Source organism: Schistocerca piceifrons, chromosome X (genome assembly GCF_021461385.2).
Source record: "Schistocerca piceifrons isolate TAMUIC-IGC-003096 chromosome X, iqSchPice1.1, whole genome shotgun sequence".
NCBI lineage: Eukaryota > Metazoa > Arthropoda > Insecta > Orthoptera > Acrididae > Schistocerca > Schistocerca piceifrons.
In genome coordinates, this window is record NC_060149.1 from 515,187,157 (window position 1) to 515,209,758 (window position 22,602).

Below are 22,602 nucleotides of genomic sequence, written 5' to 3' on the forward strand. Positions count from 1 at the left end.
ATGATTCTTGGCTTTTAATACCTGTAATTGCTCTAATTGCTTTCTTCTGCCACGTGAACACTGTCTGAGCACCAGTTGAGTTGCCCCATAATTTTATTTCGTACTGTAAGTGACATTCAAAGAAGGCATAATAAGAAGACAAAAGTTGTTTTCTGCTAACTAATGTTTATAGTTTCCTTAACAAAAAGACTACTCTAGACAGTCTGGTACATAACAGTTCCGTGTGCGTGTTCCATGTTAATTTCGGGTCCAGGTCTTACAGAGTCAGACTCATTTAATTTTTCCTGTAGATCGTGCAAGAAGAAATACATAGTTTCAGTCTTGCTACTGTTGAGTATCAGCTTGTTACTGTGGAGCCATATGGCAAACTTTTCAAGCATTGCTTTTGTTTGTTTCTTCACTTCCTCCAATTTGTTATCTGAGGTAATCAGGGTTGTGTCGTCAGCATATATTATTGACTTGTGAAGCATGAAAGTAGGCAAGTCATTCATGTATAGCAGGAAGAGAAAAGGTCCAAGCACTAAGCCTTGTGGCATGCCTCTTACAACTGGTAGGGTATTTGATTGTTGGCTATTTACTATAACTACCTGAGTTCTGTTTGTCAGGTATGAACTGATTAATGCCAGTTTGTTATTTTTGACACCATAGCACTCTAGTTTATTTATTAGTACTTCATGGGGTACAGTATCAAATGCTTTACTCAGATCTAGTAGTACAGCACAAGTGATGGAATTGTTCTCAAAGCCATCAAGTATGTCTGTCACAAGAGTTTCTACTGCATTTATTGTAGACAATCCTGGCCTAAAACCAAAGAGCGAGGAGGAAAAAAGATTTTGTTCAGCAAAGTAGTTGCAAAGTTGTGTTTTAATGCAGCATTCTGTTATCTTGGATAATATAGGTATGAGGGATATTGGACGGTAACTTTCAGATTTGTTTTTTTCTCCTTTTTTATAGATTGGGATGACAATAGTAACCTTAAGGAGCTCAGGAAATTTTCCAGCTGTAAAAGTACTATTGATCAGAAAGGTAAGAGGGCCAACAATAATGTCAATTATTTGTTTCAAGATGGTGTTTGAGATGCCATAGAGATCTTCACTGTATGAGCCATGAAGGTTTGTGACAACTTTGTATACAGTCTGGCAGGTCACCTGTTTCCATTTAAAGGATAAGTTATTTAGGTTGTTAATAATAAAAACAAATTCACTCGGATGCATAATAGGTCACCACTATCTCATGACTGGAGCACCCTCTCGTGACATTTGTTACCCCCAGTTCCCACATGATTACTGATCTTTGTTGTATCCCTGATGTAGATTTTTTTTTTTTATCACCCTGCATTTCTCAAGTAGGTATTGGCTTCTGCCTGCTGCTACTGTCAAGTCTCTCTTCAGGGAAGTGTTCCACATCCATGGCTATGTGCTGCATTCAGCCCTGTGTGGTTCCTCAAGGTTCAACCATGCCTGATATACCAAAACTATGTAGACACGCTGGGATGTACACTTTCGTCTCTACCGTTTTAGCTTTATGTAAACTTCTCGAGACATGTACATTAGTTTTATCAAGAATGTCATTTTGAGTGAGTGAATCAACCAAATAGATGGTTCCTTTGGGCTCTTGAGTTTTCCCAGTCAACCCGGAAATTCATATAGTACCACATGTCATGGTTGCGTGGATGCTTGCCCTTAGCACTTTGATTTGTGGTGTATCAGTATTTTGAGAAATGGTAATATTACACACAGGTTGTTTTGAAACACATTGATTTTGCAGAGTGATACGTTATAGGGGTTTATTGTACTGAGTGGGTGTTTCCAGCAATGTGCAACTCATCAACTTATTGTTAATTCTAGTGTCTTCCTGTCAGGTTACACTGGTGAAGTTATTACATGAAAGGACCATTGTAGCCCATAATTTAGTAATTCGTATTACGTCACTGTCATAGTTATAAGTCTGGAAATAATTATTTTTTGGTTTCCACTTTCTGCTCCCATTAGGTATAATATTATCTTTCCTTAATAACACCATTGTTTTCATTACCTTCTACTCTGTAGTGCTTGAAAGAATATGGAAATCTACTTTATTCAATGGTGCTGGTGTAAAAGGAAGTATTTGTATCTCTTCTTTAACAGAACTTCTTCTAATGTCCCCTGGAAGTTTTTGCATTTTGCTATTACTGTCTAGGCATTCAATGCTGCCAAGTTGTTTAGACGCATTTGCACTTTTTATGCCCTTAGCTGGAATTTTCATGCTAAGTGACCAGACTTGAATTGAAAGTGTTCAGATCATGTATCTTCTATTCTGTTGATATCATTAAATAGGCAGGTTCGCGTAAATAGTACTTTCATTAGGTTTGGTCAACACCTCGAGATGGATGTGGCATGTAGTCTGGATCTTCAACCACTCATTTAGCCATCCCTTATTGGCTATGTTGCATAGAAGGTCAAGTGACCTTACACCATGTTACACAAAGTGCTATACCTTGGATCAGCCCAAGACTTTTACATCTCCTTGCCATGGTTAAATAAACAAATTTCAACTATTTCATGACATTCTTTTTACTATGCTTTTTAAAAGATTCACATAGAGACACGATCAGTAATTTAAAAACTGCCTCTTGGCTTGAGTAATTCTTTATTGACTTGATTCATTACACAAAGCATCTCAATGTTTTGAACTTTTAATGTCAGTATTAGTCAAAGATGTATTATGAAGAGTCAGTAATTGTGGAAACAAGCAGAGGTTAAGGTTATCTTTTTGAGAATGTTGGGGAACAAATAAGATTTCTATCTAATATAACAGATATCTCCATGTTGCAAATGCAGAGTAACAAGAACTGTTGCCATTTCATGGTGGTCACATATGTCACCAGCTGAAACTATTGTATTTCTTTCAAATGACCCAGTAGACAGAACAAGCACTGTTGTAGAATGTCCAATTTGAAAACCGAAAATGATTACTGCCTCAGATGTAAATAGTGCTTGTCCCATAAAAAAAAAGAAAAAAAGAAACATATATGAGGCCTGTGGTGGCTGTGATTGTTGTTGTTGGACTAAATTGTTAATGATTGAGAACAGAGCATAATTTGTAAGAAAAGAGGATCCAGTACTCTGACCTTTTGGGCGGTGATTTTGAAATTTAGGCTTCCTAATGCACCATCTTAGAGCTTTTCTGAGCATTTTAAATGTGTGAGTTCAATATTCGTTTTACATTGCTAACCACAGCAAAAGTTCTATAATAGCACATCTCAAAACCTACAGTTTTGAGATATATATATATATATATATATATATATATATATATATATATATATATATATATATATATATATATATATATATATATATATATGTGGTTTAACTGTAAAATATTGCTTATTGTTTCTCTAATCATTACAAATGACTTAGAGCAATACTAGTGATTTCCTTCCTGGATGAAGTCCTGATTGATTATTAATAATTTATCATTGCATCTCTCACTTTGTACTTCATTTAGATGAACCGTAGTAAGTGCAGAAGGATATATTTCTACTACAGGGGTTGATGTAATGGTGTCCCATAGACTGACAGGACACTATCATTACCAATGTATATGCAGTGTGTATCCTTTGCATCAGATGTGCTATGCAACTAGTTAGAAGAAAGTTACATCTGCTTAATAATGGAAAAGAAGGTTTTCAATGGAGACTGCAATCAATAACTATTTATCTTCTGTATTCCAAATATGTTTACCGTAGTTGTGTTGCAAAATTAACTGTTAAACCACAAAGACTCGTGTTTTCAAATCTAGCTGATTGATGGTCAGCTGCATTGCACTGTCTTTTACGTTCACTTTTCACAGCCTCCCATATATACATTTAATATGGCCAGTGCACTGTTGTTTAACTTTCCATAAGCCTCATCAATAGTTAGAAGGTGAACATCCAAATACTTCTACAATAATTTACTATTGAACATCTACGAGCAATCAAAGCCTAACCACAACATTCACAGTTCTTGAAGAATACAATGGTATGTATGGAGTAGACACTGTCACTGTTTTTACACATGGCCTAATTATATAACACTTATTCCACAATTAAGTTGAAGCATTGTTATTGTTCTAACCAAACAGATTTTTCGTCTGAAACTCAGTCGTGTCTGTGACTGTCTCATGACCAAAAACTGGGCTCCTATATATCCTCACAATAATAAGTACTGAAACTTCAGATTGTTTGAAGTTTAATTTACAGAAATTACTAATAGAGCTTAATTTACAGGAAATACTATTAACACTTAACTCATTAAGCTACATCAAAAAATTCATTACTCTTGAAAGTTTCTTCTCTTACAAGCGTTAGGCCGAATTATTTGTTTAAACGATGAAATTAACAAATATCATTATGCAAACAATACTTTCGATTAAATTGTGAATTACTTTGGAATTTATTATTGGCTGGCTTGGCAAACATGTTTTCGAATAGAACCAAATAAATACTTTAAAAATGCAGTTAGTTGTTCCTCCAAATGCTTATAACTAGTACAGAATTTATATTTGTTTATACATCAACAGTAGAAATTAAGTTACAAAACAATTACTCATTTCACCCCATAACAATAGATACTAACTAAGAATAGTTAAAATAAATTAGAAAATGAATTACATACATTAAAACAAGCACATGTTATTGGCTTCTGCCTGCTTCCACTGTCAAGTCTCTCTCCAGGAAAGTGTTCCACATCCATGGCTATGTATGTGCTGCATACAGTCCAGTGTGGTTCCTCAATGTGCTACCATGACTGATATACCAAAATTATCTACCGGTAGACAGGCTAGGATGTACACTTTTGTCCCTACTGTTTTAGCTTGACGTAAACTTCTTGAGACATGTACATTAGTTTTATCAAGAATGTCATTTTGAGTGAGTGAATCAACCAAATAGATGTTTCCTTTTGGCTCTTGAGTTTTGCCGGTCAACCAGAAAATTAGTATAGTGCCACCTTTCGTGGTTGCAGGGATGCTTGTCCTTAACACTTTGATTTGTGGTGTATCAGTATTTTGAGGACTGGTGCCCTTCCCCAAATTTCCTCATGTCTGTGAGGTGCTGTCACCACAAAAATGATGGATTCCTTAACAGAATGAGACAGAAAGCTGCCAGTAATCAGTCACACTATGTAACTTGTACAGGAAATCATATCCTAGTTTGAAGACAGAATCAGGCCTTTTTTCTTATAATCTCCCATTCATATTATATTATGTCTGTACAAACTGCTACTATGGGTTTTGCTATTTTGACACCAAAGACACAAATATGTAAATGGGATCATTCATTGGCTGCTTGCTGCCAGAGGAAAGAAAACTTAAACATATAGGTGTGCCCATATCCACAAAAATCCAGTCCGGTTTTCCTTCCATCTTTCCCTTCACAATCACACTTGTCACCTTCTCTAAACCTTGGGAATTGAAGGGCATTTACTCTTTTTATTGGTGGCAAGGCTGGGTGGCTATGCCTTCTTTTGCCATTACTGTGATGGAAGTGACCATTCCCTCTGTAAATGGGAGAACCATGGTTGCCATGAGCTTGTCTATTTTGGGACCATGGGTGATGCATTCCTAAATGCTAAAACTCTGGCAGTTACGACAGTGAGATGACAAGCATTTGTTGGCTTATGACTGGCTCACTTACATACTTTAAGTGAGTCACTGGTAAACTGTGGGGATACCCATTTTACTGCACAGAGGAGGCAACAAATTGCCCTGCTTTTTCACACAACATGGCAAAATGGATTTCCTCATGCAGCAACATTGAGGAAGCCACTTTTACGTGACAACTTAGTTGTGTATTTATACCATGGATAAAAGTATCAATAGAGTGTTCTTCTGCTTCCACTAGGAGTAGTTGATTTTCGGTCAGAATCCGCCCCAAGGTATAGGTTCCACAGGAAACTGCCCTTATTAAATTGGCAAACTGTTCAGTATCTTCCCCTGATGGTGGAAAGTTGCTCATGGAAACAACCTTGTGCCTGGATGTCAAATTTGTCATCTTTATTTAATATATTAACTGGCTCAATACAGGTGTGCACATTTCTGGACAATTTTAGCCTTGTCACAACAAGTAGAAAACTCTCTGGTCATGGGTAAATGCAGTCCACATCACAAATATTATGCAAAAATATAACAACAGTCTCTGTGGCTCTTCCTGAGAATGAAGAAATAAAATTAACTGCTTTGAAGCTGTTTGGAATAACTGACTTGCTTTGCTTCTTGCTAATCCACTAAAATATCTGCAATTCATTACTGCAGGAATGACTGAGAACATATGAAAACATGAGCCGTCATGGTTTAACTGTTAATTATTGTTTATTGCTTTTCTAACTGCAGCTCAAAATTTAGAGCTACTACTGGTGATTTCCTTCCTGGATGAGATTCTTAATCATGATTAGCTGTCATGGTTGTGCCACACACATTGTGCTTTATTTCCAAGAACCATAGTTGGTAGTAAATACTGAAAGGATATATTGCAACTACAGTTATTGATTTGATGATGTCACATTGTCTGACAGAGCACTCATTATGAAAGTGTCTGCAATGTGTAACTATAGTACCAAATGTGCTATAGAACTAATCAGATATAAGTTACATCTCTATGGTTGTGGGTGGAGATGGCAATTCAGTTCTACATAGGTCCTGCATGTCAAATATTTTTATGCTAGCTTTGTTCTGAATTTAACAATGAAAGTTCATGTTTCCACATGTTTTCTCTCATTAGTTGGGCACATTTTAAGATATACTTAGGCTGATGCAACTCCTTGCTAATAAAATCAGTCAAGATTTGCTGCGGCATCATATTCATTGACAGGAACAAAGCAATGGTGAAACAGTTTGAGTTAACTTGATACATGTGTGATATTCCACACACTAGGTGTTTTGAAACAGTGTGTATCCTTTGTATCAGATGTGCTATGCCACTAGTTTGAAGAAAGTTACATCTGCTTAATAGTGGAAAGGAAGGTTTTGAATGGAAGCTGCAATCCATAACTGTATATCTTCTGTATTCCAAATATGTTTTCCATAGTTGTGTCGAAAAATTAACTGTTAAACCACAAAGACTCATGTTTTCAGATGTTATCTCTCATTAGATGGGCACAGTGTGCTTCTATAAACTCCTGTGGAGCATTATAAGGTATTCAGGACTTTTGAGTAATATATGTCTTTCCTGGTCCATTCCAGAATTTCATAAAGCAAGCTTTGAGTGTGGTAATGAATATTTTCTGACAGAGTTGTTTCTTTCCTGTCTTACTTCACCTTACTACCCAGTATTTAAAGACAAAAGACACATCTACATTATTTTAGTATATGCCTTGGCTGATGCAAATACTTGTTAATAATACCAGTCATGATAACTCATGGCCTTACTGTACAAAGACTAGTTCTCTGTACACATTATATGTCTTCATTTTACTCCATAGGTAATAGATGCAGTTTCGTAACCCTGTTCACTTCAGACATCTGTCTTCTGGTTTGTTGCTAACCATAAATGATGACATTTCATGTAGTTCTCAGTTCAGATTTTGAACTCTTCTAGATAGCTTTGGAGTATATTCTGGATCTTCAACTTTACATTCTCCCATCCGAACCAAGCTGTGTAATGTCAGGAATGAAATGATGTTACGGCATGTTTTACAATGTTTAGTGCCTGGAATAAATATAAGACATCAAACTTTCTTTGCCATGGTTATGAAAACAACTTTCAAATAGTTATAGAGATTCTTTTTTTTACCATGCAACTTGAAAGACTGTCTGGAAGTACACTCTCTATACTTTCACAAGTATGTCTTATCTTCAGTAATTTGGCATCACCTTGATACAGACTTAACATGCATATTAAATTGATTTCCCTACTACTACTACAACATCTCTTCTCATTCACCTCTGCTGAGGTGTACAGGATGTGTAACTGATTGCAGAAATGAACTGGTTGGCATAAAGTTTTTCTGAGTCAATCATACAAAGAGATATTATGAAAAATCTGTGAGGGAGAAACAAGAAAGTGGTAATAACTACTTTAAGAGAATTCCAACAACTATCTTAGTGAGCAAACAAAATTTTTATCTGACATAGTAAAAACCTGTGTCTAGCATGCTCAGAGAAGAACAACTATAGAACTGTTGCCAATTCACAGTAATCACAGTCTGTTACCAGCTAAATCTAGAGTTTCAGTTTCCAATGACTTATCAGACGGAAAAGGCACTAACATCAAAAGCACAAAAAAGTTTCCTTCCTCAGAGATAAAAAATTCACATACCACAAAAGAAAGGTCACACATGATCTGTTGACTGTAAGTGCTACTGTTACACTAGGTTTGTTATTGTTGTGTTAAGTATTGTTAATGAGAGACAACTTCTGAAAACTGTGCCTTTACGTTCTAACTGTTAATTACTGTTTATTGCATCTCTAACTGCACCTAAGAATTTAGGGAGACTACTGGGAAATTTATTCCTGGATCAAGAATCTCATTTGATGATTATCAGTGAAGAAATTGTCAATCACCTTGTGTTTAATTTGGCAGAACTATGGTTGGCACAAAGTATTGAGAGAATATATTGCAGCTGCAGTCGTTGATATAAAGGTGCTGCATTGGGCAATCTCATTTTATCAAAATGTGTGCTAAGTAACCAATTAACAGAACTTGTCACAGGTATATTACATGCAGCATGGTTGAAAATGATGGTTTGGGGTGGAGACTGCAGTCCAAATCTCTATATATGTTTACCCCAGTCACTTCGCAAAATTAACAGTTAAGCCATTAAGTGTCATGTTTTCATGTGTACTTCTGTAAGCAGCACCCATAGTAGGGACCCATATAAAGTATTCAGCATCTTTTGAGTAGTCTGTCCATTCCAGAATTTCTAAAATCAAGCTTCAAGTGTGGTAAAGATTACTTAAAGACGAAGTCATTTCCTGCCTGTCATATTTATCCTATTACCTTGTATGTAATGATGTAAATCAGATTCATATATATTATTTTGAGATATTTCTTGGCTGATGGAACTATTAGTTAATAAAATCTGTCTTGAAAACCCATGGCATTATACTACAAAGACTAGTCTCCAGTACATAAAACTTCATCTTCAGCATACTCCATACACAATATATGCAGGTTCATAACCATGTTCACTGATAGGATTCTGTGCAATGATGAAACAGGTTTGATATCACCATTATATGTGTGATATTAAATGTAATGTTTGTTTAGAATATCCATACATACTGCAGACATACTGCAGACTGATAACTGGTAGGTGTTGTACTTAGTGGGAGTTGGAAGCAGAGTGCAAGTCACCAATGTTCAGTTAGTTGTTGTGACCTCCCAATGGGTCACAGGGATGAAGACATCACCTGACTGTGTTCATTGTCGCACACAGAGGAGCCAGTACAAAGTACCAGTGTATCTTGTCACAAATCGAATACTGACAGAGAACACGTGAAAACATGAGCTTTCATGGTTTAACTGTTAATTATTGTTTATTGCTTTTCTAACTGCACCCCAAAATTTAGAGCTACTACTGGTGATTTCCTTCCTGAGTGAGAGTCTTGATGATGATCAACTGTAATGGTTGTGTCATGCACATTGTGCTTTATTTCCAAGAACCACAGTTGGTAGTAAGTCTGAAAGGATATATTGAAACTACAGTTACTGATATGATGATGCAACATTGTCTGACGGGGCACTCATTATCAAAGTGTGTGCAATGTGTAACCATAGTACCAAATGTGCTATAGAACTAGTCAGAAGTAAGATATGTCTGTATTGTTGTGGGTGGAGACGGCGATCCAGATCTACATAACTGCTGCATTTCAAATAAGTTTAAACTGGCTGTGTTGTGAATTTGACAGTTAAACTGTGGAAGTTCATGTTTTCACATGTTCTCTCTCATTAGTTGGGCACAGCATGTAATTTTAACCAGTATTCATGATAATGGGGTTTTCAAGGTATTGTGGAGTTTTTCATTACTGTACCATATTTCACAGTTTGTAAGATGCTGCAGACTAGAAGACGCATCTTAATTTTAAGCAGTTTTAAAAAAACAGCATTTTTATTATCAGATTGCAAAGCAATGTTCTTATCTTGTAATACTGAGCTGACCTTTAAAATCCAGGGCATTTTCATCTGAACTTTCTTCTTCACCTTCTCCTTCTTCACCTTCTTCTGTTTCTTCTTCTCTTAGTCATCACTACTGTTACCCTCTTCATGTATAAGATGGTTTTTATTGCCATCAAGAGCACTTCTTCAAAGATTTAACAATAATGTCTTCTCTCACTCTAGATTATGACTGTTTTATCCACTGATATACTTGTTTGATTTTGGGTCATTTTAAAATTCTCTTCTGCATTAATACATGTTGTATTTCATCCATGATCCATTTGTTCCATTCCCATCTGATATGCACTTTCATGGCCTAGTTATCGAAAAATCAATAGGTTGCAATTGTGAAGTAAGACCTCCTGGAGTTACAGCAAGCTCTGTATTTCCCTGTCTCAATTTCTCTTTCACAGAATTTTTCAAGCACTACTACACCAATCTAGAACAAGAAGATAACTCTTCTTCAGCATAGCTTCTTTCCTTCTCTCTGACATTCTGTTAATCCATAATTTCGTACCTCCCCCAACTATCGAACCCTTTTGATGTATGTAAAAAAACTACCTGGTAGTATTTCAATAGATTTTGTCATTGTTTTGCACTTGAAAATGATCATAGGATTAAGTTTGGTACCATCACCACAACATGAAAGGACAACAGTGTAGTGCATTTCCATGTCCACATGTTTTTATAAGAACAGTTATAGCATCTGTCATGGCAACAGTTCAGTAACTTGGCATATCACATTTCAGAGGAGTTTCATCCATATTCGCTATTCAGCTTAATCCCACACTGGTTTTCTTTTGATGTTGAATAACAAAGTAACGGAAAGAGAATATTTTCTCTTCATGCTCTTGTGGTATTTTCTGAGATATTTTGATTTTGGTCTGCATTCTAGATCCATGATGCTTCATAAACCTGTAGCATAAGCAACTCCACTCTAAAGTCTATGAAGTTCCACTGTAGCTCTAACTTATGAGCATGTATTTCAGTCATTTGTGAATTAATTCCAGTACCATGCTGATGGAGTCCTTGAATCCATTTCAATTTGTCATCTTCTAGTTTTGACCATTTTGCATTCAGTCCTCTACTTGCACATTTATCCCTCTCTATTTTTTTTACTTCTTTACTAGCCTGTCAGTCTTGCATGGTTTCTTCTTTTGGTGGAGGGTCAAAATGCTGCTCGCCTACTCTGTTTCTATAGTCTTCTGCATATGCTATTACTTTCAATATATAGCCCGTACCACATAAATACCTTTCATTATTTTCTATTAAAGTTAGCTGCTAACAAAACTATTGTTGCATTACCAATAACATAAATCACTTTTGATTCAAGTTCACTGGCACAGTAGACAACAATGACAAATCATAGGCTAGACAATGGTCTGGGTTTGTGATGGCGGGGTGGGAGGAAGAAAGTGTTAGCAAGCTTGTGGATCCTCATAACTCATGTTTATTCCATCGGTGCACTGCTGCTGCCAGTTAAATCCAATATTGCCAAATATAGGTAGGTTTTCTGTGGCATGGAATATATGGCCATTTTTAAAGCTGGTGGGAATTTTAAATCAAAGACTGGACATTTTTATATTGATTTTGAGTATAAGACACATTTGAATTTTAGAGCCAATTTTTTGAAGAAAAAAGTGCTTGTTAGAGCTCATAAAATATAATATGTCATTCCTGGGCCATACCACAATTTCTAAAAGCAAGCTTCAGGTGTGGTAATTACGATTTTCTGATGTATCCATTTCCTTCATGTCATACTTTATCTTATTACCAAGTATGTAATGATGTAAATCAAACATATATCCATTATTTCAAGATATTCTTAGGCTGATGCAACGTATTGTTTTTAATGTCAGTCAAGATTACACATGGCATTACTACATAAAATTAGTCTCAAAGACATATTCAGTATATCCCATACATAATATAGGAAATTTCATTACCATGTGCACAGGATTCAATGCAATGGTGAAACACCAGTATTTGCAACATAACCTAGGTCTAAAAGCATACATTTTCCTTTTCGTTCCACTGTCTACCCAATTGTTTCAAACTGTAAATGGTCTTAGTTAATTTATAGACTTTACCTTCACTTCCTTTTAAAACAAAACCATCAGGGTGCTTCATGAGAATTGTTTCCTCCAAGTCCCCATAGAGAAAACCAGTCTTATCAAAATGATAGATCTTAATATCAAGATTTACAGCTAAACTAGAGCTGTGAGAGTACTATCTCTCACGACAGCTGAAAAAGTCTCACAATAATCAATACCAAATTTTTGTGTAAACCCTTTAGCAACAAGTCTAGCATGGTGGAGTACAGTACCATCCACATTCCTTTCCAGTTTAAATGGAAATGAGCATTTGGCTTCATTGGCTGCGAGGCCCCTCACGGGACAGGTCCGGCAGCCTTGGTGCAGGTCTTATTACATTCAGAGCCACATTGGGCGACCTGCACATCGGATGGGAATGAAATGATGAGTAGGACAACACAAAACCCAGTCCCTGAGTGGAGAAAATCCCCGACCCTGCCAGGAATCGAACCCGGGCCCCTTAGGATGGCAGTCTGTGATGCTGACCATTCAGCTATTGAGGCAGACTTGAGATTAAATACTCACTTGTTACCAACAATACTTTTATCACTGTTTGGTGGATCCACAAGTTTCCAAACACCATTGTTCTAGAAACACTTAATTTCCTCTTTGATGGCCTTTATCCAGTCTTCTTTGTCACTCCTCGACATGGAATCCACCAAGTTCACAGGATATTCTCCCAAACTAGAAAAATCACTTATTAAATAGGTGACATAGTCTGGGTACTCCTTGTGTTTGGGTACACGGGCAGCCCTTATGGCTGGTTGGTCCTCTTGATCCTCTTCTGAAGCATCAGTGTCCATCAGCTGCATCTCAGTCTCTTTTGTGTCTGCCACAGACTGAGCATCTGAGATGCAGTGAGGGTATTGATCTCTGTCACTTCCAGCACTGCTGACTTCCTCTTCTTCCTCTGTCTCTCCCCATTCAGTATACTATTTATTTGACCAGAACAGACAGTAATCATCATTATTAACAGCTGGTGTCCTGGTATTGTCGGTCATGCACTCATTCTCCAGAAAAACAACACTCCTGCCTTTCACTATTTTCTTGAATTCTGTGGATCAATTAGTCTGTAACTTTTGGTCATTTCATGATAATCTACAAAAACAAGTTCCTTAGCTTTGCCATCACACTTTCTTCTCCTTTGATCTGGTATATGGAGAAGAGCTTGGCAACCAAACACGTTTGAATGGTTCAAGTGAGATACTTTTCCAGTCCATAATTCCTATGGAGTCTTACCATTAAGTGCTCTGTGTGGAACACGGCACTTTATGTAAACAGCTGTATTGCATGCCTCTGCCTGATACTGCTTAGGCAGACCAGATTCAAATAGCATGCACAGTGCCATCTCACAAATTGAGGAGGAGGAGGATATTAGTGTTTAACGTCCCGTCGACAACGAGGTCATTAGAGATGGAGCGCAAGCTCGGGTGAGGGAAGGATGGGGAAGGAAATCGGCCGTGCCCTTTCAAAGGAACCATCCCGGCATTTGCCTGAAGTGATTTTAGGGAAATCACAGAAAACCTAAATCAGGATGGCTGGAGACGGGATTGAACCGTCGTCCTCCCAAATGCGAATCCAGTGTGCTAACCACTGCGCCACCTCGCTCGGTTCACAAATTGATCTATTGGTCCTCTCCACAACCCCATTCGGTTCTGGACTGTAGAGCACACTAATCTGATGCTCTATTCCATTCTCTCTAAGGAGTAAATCAAAATTTGAGTTCACAAATTCGCTGATATTGTCAGATCTAATTGATTTTATCTTTGCACCAATTCTATTTTCTACCCAAATTTTAAACTCACAGAAAATTTCGAATGTTGGATGTTTACTCTTGAGAAAGTGACAGAATGTCCTTCTAGGAATAATTATCCACTAGTACATACATGTACTTAGCCATACCATGTGACATTTGCTCCATGGGGCCACATAAATCCATATGCACAAGGCCGAGCAACTCAGATGCACGTTGCCATCCAGTCTTCAGAAATGGGAATTTCAACATCTTACCAAGTACACATGATTTGCACTTGTGAAGAGTTTCAGAGTCACAACACTCCAACTTTATGCCACCACTCTGTAAACATAGCTTAAATCCAGTGTCAACTCTAAAATGACCAAGTCTACGGTACCTTAAGTCTTCCAGATTACTAAAATTTTTACAGACAGAGCATGCTCATCTGACAACACAGGTTCAACATTTTTTAGTTTATAAATGCCATTTGACTCTGATCCACAACAAAGTATCTCACCACCTTTGAGCATTTTACATTCATCTTTGTCAAGAACAACATTTATGCCTTTCCTGACTAAAGCAGAAGCTGACAAAAATTAGTCGCTAAGCCAGGGACAAGAATAACATTCTTTAATGAGGATATATCTGGTGCATTGACAATAACATCACCTTTCCCTTCACTCACTAATTCAACATTATCAGCACACTTTACAATTTTTTGTTTGTTATTTCCTGTTTCAAAATATTTAAGCCTATTCCTTTCTTGATGTCATGTGTGATGATGCTCTGGAATCAATTACCCACTCATTCTGGTTGAAATCTGACATACCAAGTGCACAAAACAATAACTTTTCTGTTCCCTTTCATTCTTTCTTTGACAATTCGTGCTTCTGAGGACATTTGTACTTGAAGTGACCATACTTCCAGCAACTGAAACATTTCACTTTCTTTTCTTTTCTTGTTGTCTTTTGAGAACCCCTGTTGTGATTTCTTATAATACTTTGTAAATAAGGAACTATAACTGTCATCTTTGTCCAACTTGAGGTATTCTTCCACACTAGCATTCAGCAACTTTGCTTTGATACTTTCTGGTGTGAAATTTTCGACCGTTGTACTGGACTCTATACCAATCCGGTATGGTAAACAAAATTTTGGTAACCCTCTAAGCATAATCAGTGCAATTAGCCCATCATCCACTGGTTTCCTCATGCTGTGCAGTTTGTTTGCTACATCCAAAATGTGAGTAACGTAATTTTGAATATTTCCTTTGCATTTTGATAGTGTAGTATTCAGCAGAACAACCCAGAGTTTCATCCATCTGGATTTACACTTACCAGCAAGCAGGTTTTCCAAAGTGTAATAAGCTTCCTTTGATTTTATTGTGTTTTCCACATGTGCATACAGAGATTTATACACATGCAAAAGAATAAGTGTCAAAGCATCTATATCCTCTGCATTTGTAGCAGTACTTGCACCTATGGTATAATTCATAATTTCTCACGCATTAGAATGAGTTTCATTCTGAATTTACACATGTTATAATTATCCTTGTTTCTCAGTTTGTGTGCTAAAGGAGTAGTGGTTTTTGTGAAACTTACATTTGAAGCCATTTCCATACACTTGAATTAAAAGCACTAGAATATGTGACTCATTTGTTCTGAACAACGAGAGTTCAAATGCTGATAAAGTTGACAAAACACAAATCAAAACAAGTATCACACACAATGCGGCACGTAACCTAACACATTTCTTCAGCTATTTATCTTCCTACCCATACAACAAATCCGGTTCACTGCACAGATTTACCATTCTCAGGACACAACCTGTAAGCGGAGCAAGGTTAGGCATTGAAAAATATAAGTAACAGATTGTTCATAATATTAATATTTTGATAACAACAAATTATATGTAGCACACTTAAGAGAGTGAACATAAAGAGCAAATACAGTCAACTTGTCATACTTGATGTATATAAACAAATGAACCAAGGAGTCAAATTACCAACATAACAATTTTGGATGCTGATAAGTCTCTTCTAGTTTGTGACAGACCTGTAGGTGGAGCTGGGTGTTTCACAGTAGGCAATAAAGTTAACCTGGCTTCATTTCCTATTAATTGTTCTTGTAGTGCCACATCAAAAATTGGGTGTTGGTTATCAGAGTTCACAGGTACGCTGGCTAAGCACTCTTAAATTACTTTGCACACGTTGTTTTCTTAAATCATTTAGATACATCCCATGATTAGTAAAGAGAAATCTTTTAAGGTTGTGAAGTCTTAGAAATGAGGCATTTGTACAGAGTTTAGCGACTGTTTCAAGTTCCCAGTTAGTTTGCTCCAACATTATGTTTGTCCAGGAGTAAGGTAATGCCTGGGTGGGATGCCGAATAGCATAATGTTTGTATCAGCTGAGAGTTTTAGTACCTCATTTGTTGAGTTTATCACTTGTTTTTCGTGAGGATGGTTAATGTCATTAGTTCCTCGTATTATCATTAGCCGGCCATTTTTCGTCAAATTCTGGGCTAACGGTCTCTTAGGATTTCACACAGTGAGGCACCTGGTTTAACCCATCCCGTGGCGTTTATGTCATGTCTTCATAATTTATCAGCAAGTTTTTGACCGTGGCTATCTATGAGAATAGAAGTATTTTGGTTTATCTTGTTACGGGGCTTAATGTCCTTTTTCTTAGTGTTCCATGTGTGGCAATATTGCATTTGGATGTAGAGAGATAAGCTTCTAAGCAAAAATTTGAAAGTTTTACATTCTCTTAGTGTTGTTTCCAGTTCCAGTTTTAATTTATCATATGTACATGGATATTTATTGTGGTTACATTCAGCCTGAATACGACGCAAACAAAGTGTACAAGTGCATGTTTTCAGATCTACTGTTTCGGTAACATTTGCACAGGAGAAATGAATGTTTTATTGCACTTTAAACAACAAATGCCCTTAGATACTCTTTTCATACCGTAACACAATTCATTAGACATGATGATTGTCATTTACAGTCATTAAGAAATATAAGTTATGAACAAGTGTACACAGGGCACTATTTTTGACTTCCACAAGGGTCAAAAATAAGAAAAGACATTTATCGTTTCTGTTTACAGCCACAAAAGCACCACAATAATTATGGAACTGTGTTCACAAAAGCCTGTCAGGTAATGGTACTATTGAGAACTTTAAAAATAATTTCAAAACACACAGCAAAATAATTTCAGGGACTAGCTACCCATTGCACTATCTGTAGCAGGAGGTATCAGTTAATTAAAAGATTAGACAGCTGCTGGTGATGGAGACACAGAGAGCTTTGTATTTTGTTATAAATTTTAATAGTGTTGATAACAATATTATAGAGTACCAACCAGAGGATAACTAGTTTCATTTGGTGAGCAACTGCCTTCAAATAAAAAAAAAAAGAAAAATGATTGCAGAGTGACAAAGGAAATTGAATGACACGAAACTGAAAACAAGGATGCCCTAATGTTCTACCTCTCTGTAATTGAGGATTAGTGTTTTCTAATTAGATTCCGCACTTCTGAATCAATCAACATACTTCTCCATTCTGTGCTAGGCATTCATCTTATATAGTGTCTCCAGCTTTTGGGTACACAACACTATGGGTGCTATTCTCATGAAGGATTGCCATTTGTGGAACTAGGGAGTTTGATAAAGTTTCTCTCATCAGACCATATGACATAAATTTCCTGGTCAATGCTACAATGGACCTTTCGCCTTGTGGTCTATCACTGTTCACTAGATGGCATTCTTGTTGCTGAGAGAGTGGTCATTATTAATCAAGGTGGGAAGATGCATGGATGTAATGACTGTAACACCCTCCTCCTTTACCACTTTCACATATTGTTTATAATACACCCATGCTTTCACACTTTCATGTGACTTTAGCATAAGATGCAAAAGAACAAGTGTGAAAGCATCTATATCCTCTGCATTTGTAGCAGTACTTGCGCCTATGGTATAATTCATTAGTTCTCGTGCATTAGAATGAGTTTCATTCCGAACTTGCCGGTGTTATAATTATCTTTGTTTCTCAGTTTGTCTGCTAAAGGAGTAGTGGTTTTGGTCAAACTTACATTTGAAGTTATTTTCATACACTTGAGTTAAAAGCACTAGAATATGTGACTCATTTCTTCTGAACAACAAGAGTTCAAATGCCGATGAAGCTGACAAAACACAAATCAAAACAAGTACCACGCACAATGTGGGCACATAACCTAACACGCTTCTTCAGTTATTTACCTTCCTACCTACACAACAAATATAGTTCACTGCACAGATTTACCATTCTCAGCACACAACCTATTATATTCTGATATCAATACATTACATGTAGCACACTTAAGAGGATGAACATCAAGAGCAAATATTGTCTACTTGTCAAACTTGACGTATATAAACAAATGAACCAAGGAGTCAGATTGCCAACATAACAGCTTTGGCTGCTGATAAGTCTCTTCTAGTATGTGACAGACCTGTAGGGGGAGCTGGGTGTTTCAGAGTAGGCAATGAAGTTGACCTGGCTTCATTTCCTATTGATTGTTCTTGTAGTGCCACATCAAAAATTGGGTGTTGGTTATCAGAGTTCATCGGTAGGCTGGCTATGCACTCTTAAATTAGTTTGCACACATGTTGTTTTTCCTAAATCATTTTGATACCTCCCATGATTTGTAAAGAGAAATCTTTCGAGGTTGTGGAGTCTTAAAAATGAGGCATTTGTGTAGAGTTTAGCGACTGTTTCAAGTTCCCAATTACTTTGTTCCATCATTATGTTTGTCCAGGAGTAAGGTAATGCCTGGGTGGGATGCCGAGTAGCATAATGTTTGTATCAGCTAAGAGTTTTAGCACCTCATTTGTTGAGTTTATCACTTGTACTTCATGAAGATGGTTATTGTCATTCGTTCCTCCTATTATCATTACCACGCCATTTTTCGTCAAATTCTGGGCTAACAGTCTCCTAGGATTTCACCGAGTGTGGCACCTGATTTAACCCATCCTGTGGCTTTTATGTCATGCCTTCATAATTTAGCAGCAAGTTTTTGACTGTGGCTATCTGTAAGATTATTTTGGTTTATCTTATGTGGAACTTGATAAACAAAAATGTTGATGCTTGGCTCCTCCTTCTCCCCCTCCCCTTTTTGATAATCTGACAAATGTGTGAATGTAAAGGAAGAAAGGTGATCAAATATTACATATGAATTATATTTAGATGTGCCTGTAAGAAATAAATTAAATAATTTTTCAAGATGAGTCTTATCCTGTATGAGTTTTACATGATAATTTATTATAAATAAATTACTTTTAAAAAATGATGTATCTTTTCAAAGGAACTAACACAGTAAGATAGGTACATTAATTTTGTTGGCAACTTATCAAATATTTTTAATAATAACGGTGCAAAATGTTACAATATGGTTTCCCACAAGAAATTATTGCTTAAATGATTTTTGGGAGTTATGCACAGAGGGTTTCATAACTGAACCAAATTAAATACTGAAAGTTGGCAAGCACCTGATATACTGTCTGAGGAGATGTTGCAAAATGCTGTCCTTACTGGGCAATTTTCTGACACATCACAGAAAAAAATTCATGTTTGACAGTGCTGGAATTGTTACATAGTTTGAGTTAGTTCTTGTAACATTCTCATTTCCACTTAATGCATTGCTGTAAATTAAAAACACAAGTCAACTAGGAGAAATCAAAGTGGTGATGGGACTGACCCAGTCTGTCGTTATGTCAACAGAAATTTTCCTAAATTCTTGAGCAAGGAGGCTCATGTGTACCATTTCCCCTTCATGGAAAATTGGTCATGTGAAATTAGATTCCCATTTTTGTATTAATCAGTCTGTATCTCCACTACGTGCAAGGCCGTTGCTTTAAGAAGTGTTACAAAACTGTTGTTAACTTGACTGCATTGAAGGCTGCAATGTTTGTAGTTTTTCTCGTAATCTACTCGTATATACTCCTTGTTGCTGACTGTCTTGTACCTTCAGCAGCACCTTTTGCAAAGCTGAAAGAGCTCTTCATCATTTTCTCCTGGTTGCACCAGTTCTTCAGAAATGGAGGAATACGTGACTTATTTTCCAATGAAGTGTGACATCTTCAAGGCAGTTTGCTCTAGTTACATAAATTATACTTTTGCTTTTCTGAATTGATAACTCTGGTTACATATTTGTTTTCTTGATTTACCCCACAGATGATATTAAAACAGGAAGTAACATTCTGTGATCGCTTTAGCTGCACATTTATTCAGATTACCAGTTTCAGTAAAACCACGTTTCCATCTTCAGATCTTGTGCACTACACTTCAGACCATCTTGTTCATGTGTACAAAAACTTATGTCACATTATAAACAGTCATTCCAAAACCATGCATGGTATAGTGTATCAGCATGTCAAAGATAGATCAATCACTGTATTAACTGTTTTACCTTTGACATGTTGATGTACTGTGTCATGCATGTTCTTGGAATGTCTGTTTATTATGTGACACAAGTTATTGTACACATGGAGGAGATGCTATGAAGAATAGTCCATAAGGTCCAAAGATGGCTACATAGTTCTGTCAAAACCGGTAATCTGAATAAATACTCAACTAAGGTGATCATGGTGTTTTGAAGTTTGTTACTTCTGTTTTCATATAAATCTAGAATGCACCCAGAGCACCCAGAGTGGAATAATGTGAAGCATTTAGCATAGTTATTATATGTAGTTTTGTTCAATGAGAGATTTCAATAAATTGAGGATACATTTTTATCGAAGTCTTGTTCTTAGCCTCCAGCCATTCTGCACAGATAAAATAACTTTTGTATTGTCTTCTTCATATCCCACACCTTACAAAGATATATGAAGCAGTGGTCATAAATAATTGCTGTAGCTTAAAACACAAGTTTACTTATTACAACAAGAGATACTTTCCATAAACCTTACCCAGATGTCAGTACTTAATCTAGATGGGTTCTGGGACTCAGCGGAACAACATAATGATGCCCTCTAGAGGCTAGATGTACTGAGTGAGATGATGATAAAAATGTGGCCCTTATTGGGTGACAACTTGTCATAACACTAAATTACAGTTAGTAGAGGTGGGAGTGTTTTATTTTGTGTTGAATTCATAATGTTGGTATCACAAGTGTCCTGGTTTATCAGTGGTAAAATGAGAAACTATAGATACAGTCAGGACTGGATCAATACCCAGTCAGTCCTAGAATTTTAAAATGTAAGTTATTGCTCATCTCTGGCAATGTTTGAAAATGTAAAAAATGCTGTGCGGAATCACAGTTCCCAGTGTACATTAACATGTACAGCCAATAACTGGCTGGGTAAGTCGGTTCAAATCTCAGAGGAAGAAAATGCCATCCCATCTCCTATAGGACCATCCCTAGTAAAGCATTTTGGTGTTCAAACAAACCTTAAGGTTGATAACAGCCTTACTATGTTAACACATATTTTTGCTTAGCAGACTAGTTTCAAAACAAAAGTTCACTGGGAGAAATCAGTACAAAAATGGTCTTGTTCTGTCATGTCATTGTGTACACAGAAAGTTTTCTAAATCCAACTAGGATGATGACTGATAGCTGGAGATGCAGGGTGTACTACTTGGAAGTATATTTCAAACTACACATAACAATTTACCACCACCACTGGTGATCCCATGCCAAAAATGCTGATTCCAATTGCAATTTAAATTGTGATTTGTAGTGGTGTTTCCACTACACTGAGTGACTCTATGATCTATCCACCCTACAATATGTTGTGAAGTGTTTTATATTTTTGGTTTGATGTCGCCTTCAGTACTCACTAATTTGAAAAATATCCATATACCAGAATATGTATTCCTATAATCAGTTTTCATTCTGCAGATTTGTATAACTAATTCTCTCAGTTTGTGTGTAGTAGCTGTACTTTGTGATACTTGGTAAAGTTTTGAAAGGCAAACTTCATGACTGATAATGATAATCTTTTTGAATACATACGTATTCTTCTTGTCTGCCTTGTTTTGAATACCCAATACTTGTTATTTGCCAGGCACTATATTTTTAAATTTAAGGTAATTACTGACTTTGGACGTATCTTGATAATAACAATGCTCATAAAACTATTGCAATTACAACAAAAAGAGTAAATGGTCACAGCAGCATCTATGGGCATATACAGTCCTCAGATACTTTGTTTCAGAGATGTTCATTGATGGCTGCAGAAAACTGACGCTGACTCAATTTCCCCTGGTGACAGGCGATATTAAAGTTCTTATTTTCAACCGTGTAGATTAAAGAGTGCAACTATCCATTAGTCTCCTTGGTAGAAAAATGTGACAGAGTGAAAATGACCTGTGTCACTGGTGATACAGTTGATGAAATGAATGACTTAATTATTAATGAGCTCTATAAACAACAATACTAATTCCTTGCTTCCTCCACTGACTTCCTTACCTCCAAAATCAATATATGCGCAAAAATAAAATTACAAAATGGCATACACATTTGCAGAAATGTATGTATTATGAATCAAATGCAAAATACTTCAGTTTTCAAGATAAAAGTCATCAGGTGCAGAAAGAACACTTGACAAGAATAATTGAACAGTTACAGCAGATACATATTAGACAGGAAAATAATCTGCATATTCAGTTAAACAGAAGTT

General features: G+C 36.5%; 1 protein-coding gene across 1 annotated transcript in view; it reads left to right on the top strand.

The window, feature by feature from the left end:
* The window catches only part of LOC124721764, a 65,202-nt gene extending 42,889 nt beyond the window's left edge, over window positions 1-22,313 (top strand). Inside the window, exons 4-5 of the mRNA XM_047246874.1 lie at window positions 955-1,026; window positions 22,138-22,313. Coding sequence (XP_047102830.1) covers window positions 955-1,026; window positions 22,138-22,232 — 167 coding nt within the window. The 3' untranslated portion in view covers window positions 22,233-22,313. The remainder of the gene's footprint in view (window positions 1-954; window positions 1,027-22,137) is intronic.
* The last annotated feature ends 289 nt before the right edge of the window (window positions 22,314-22,602 follow it).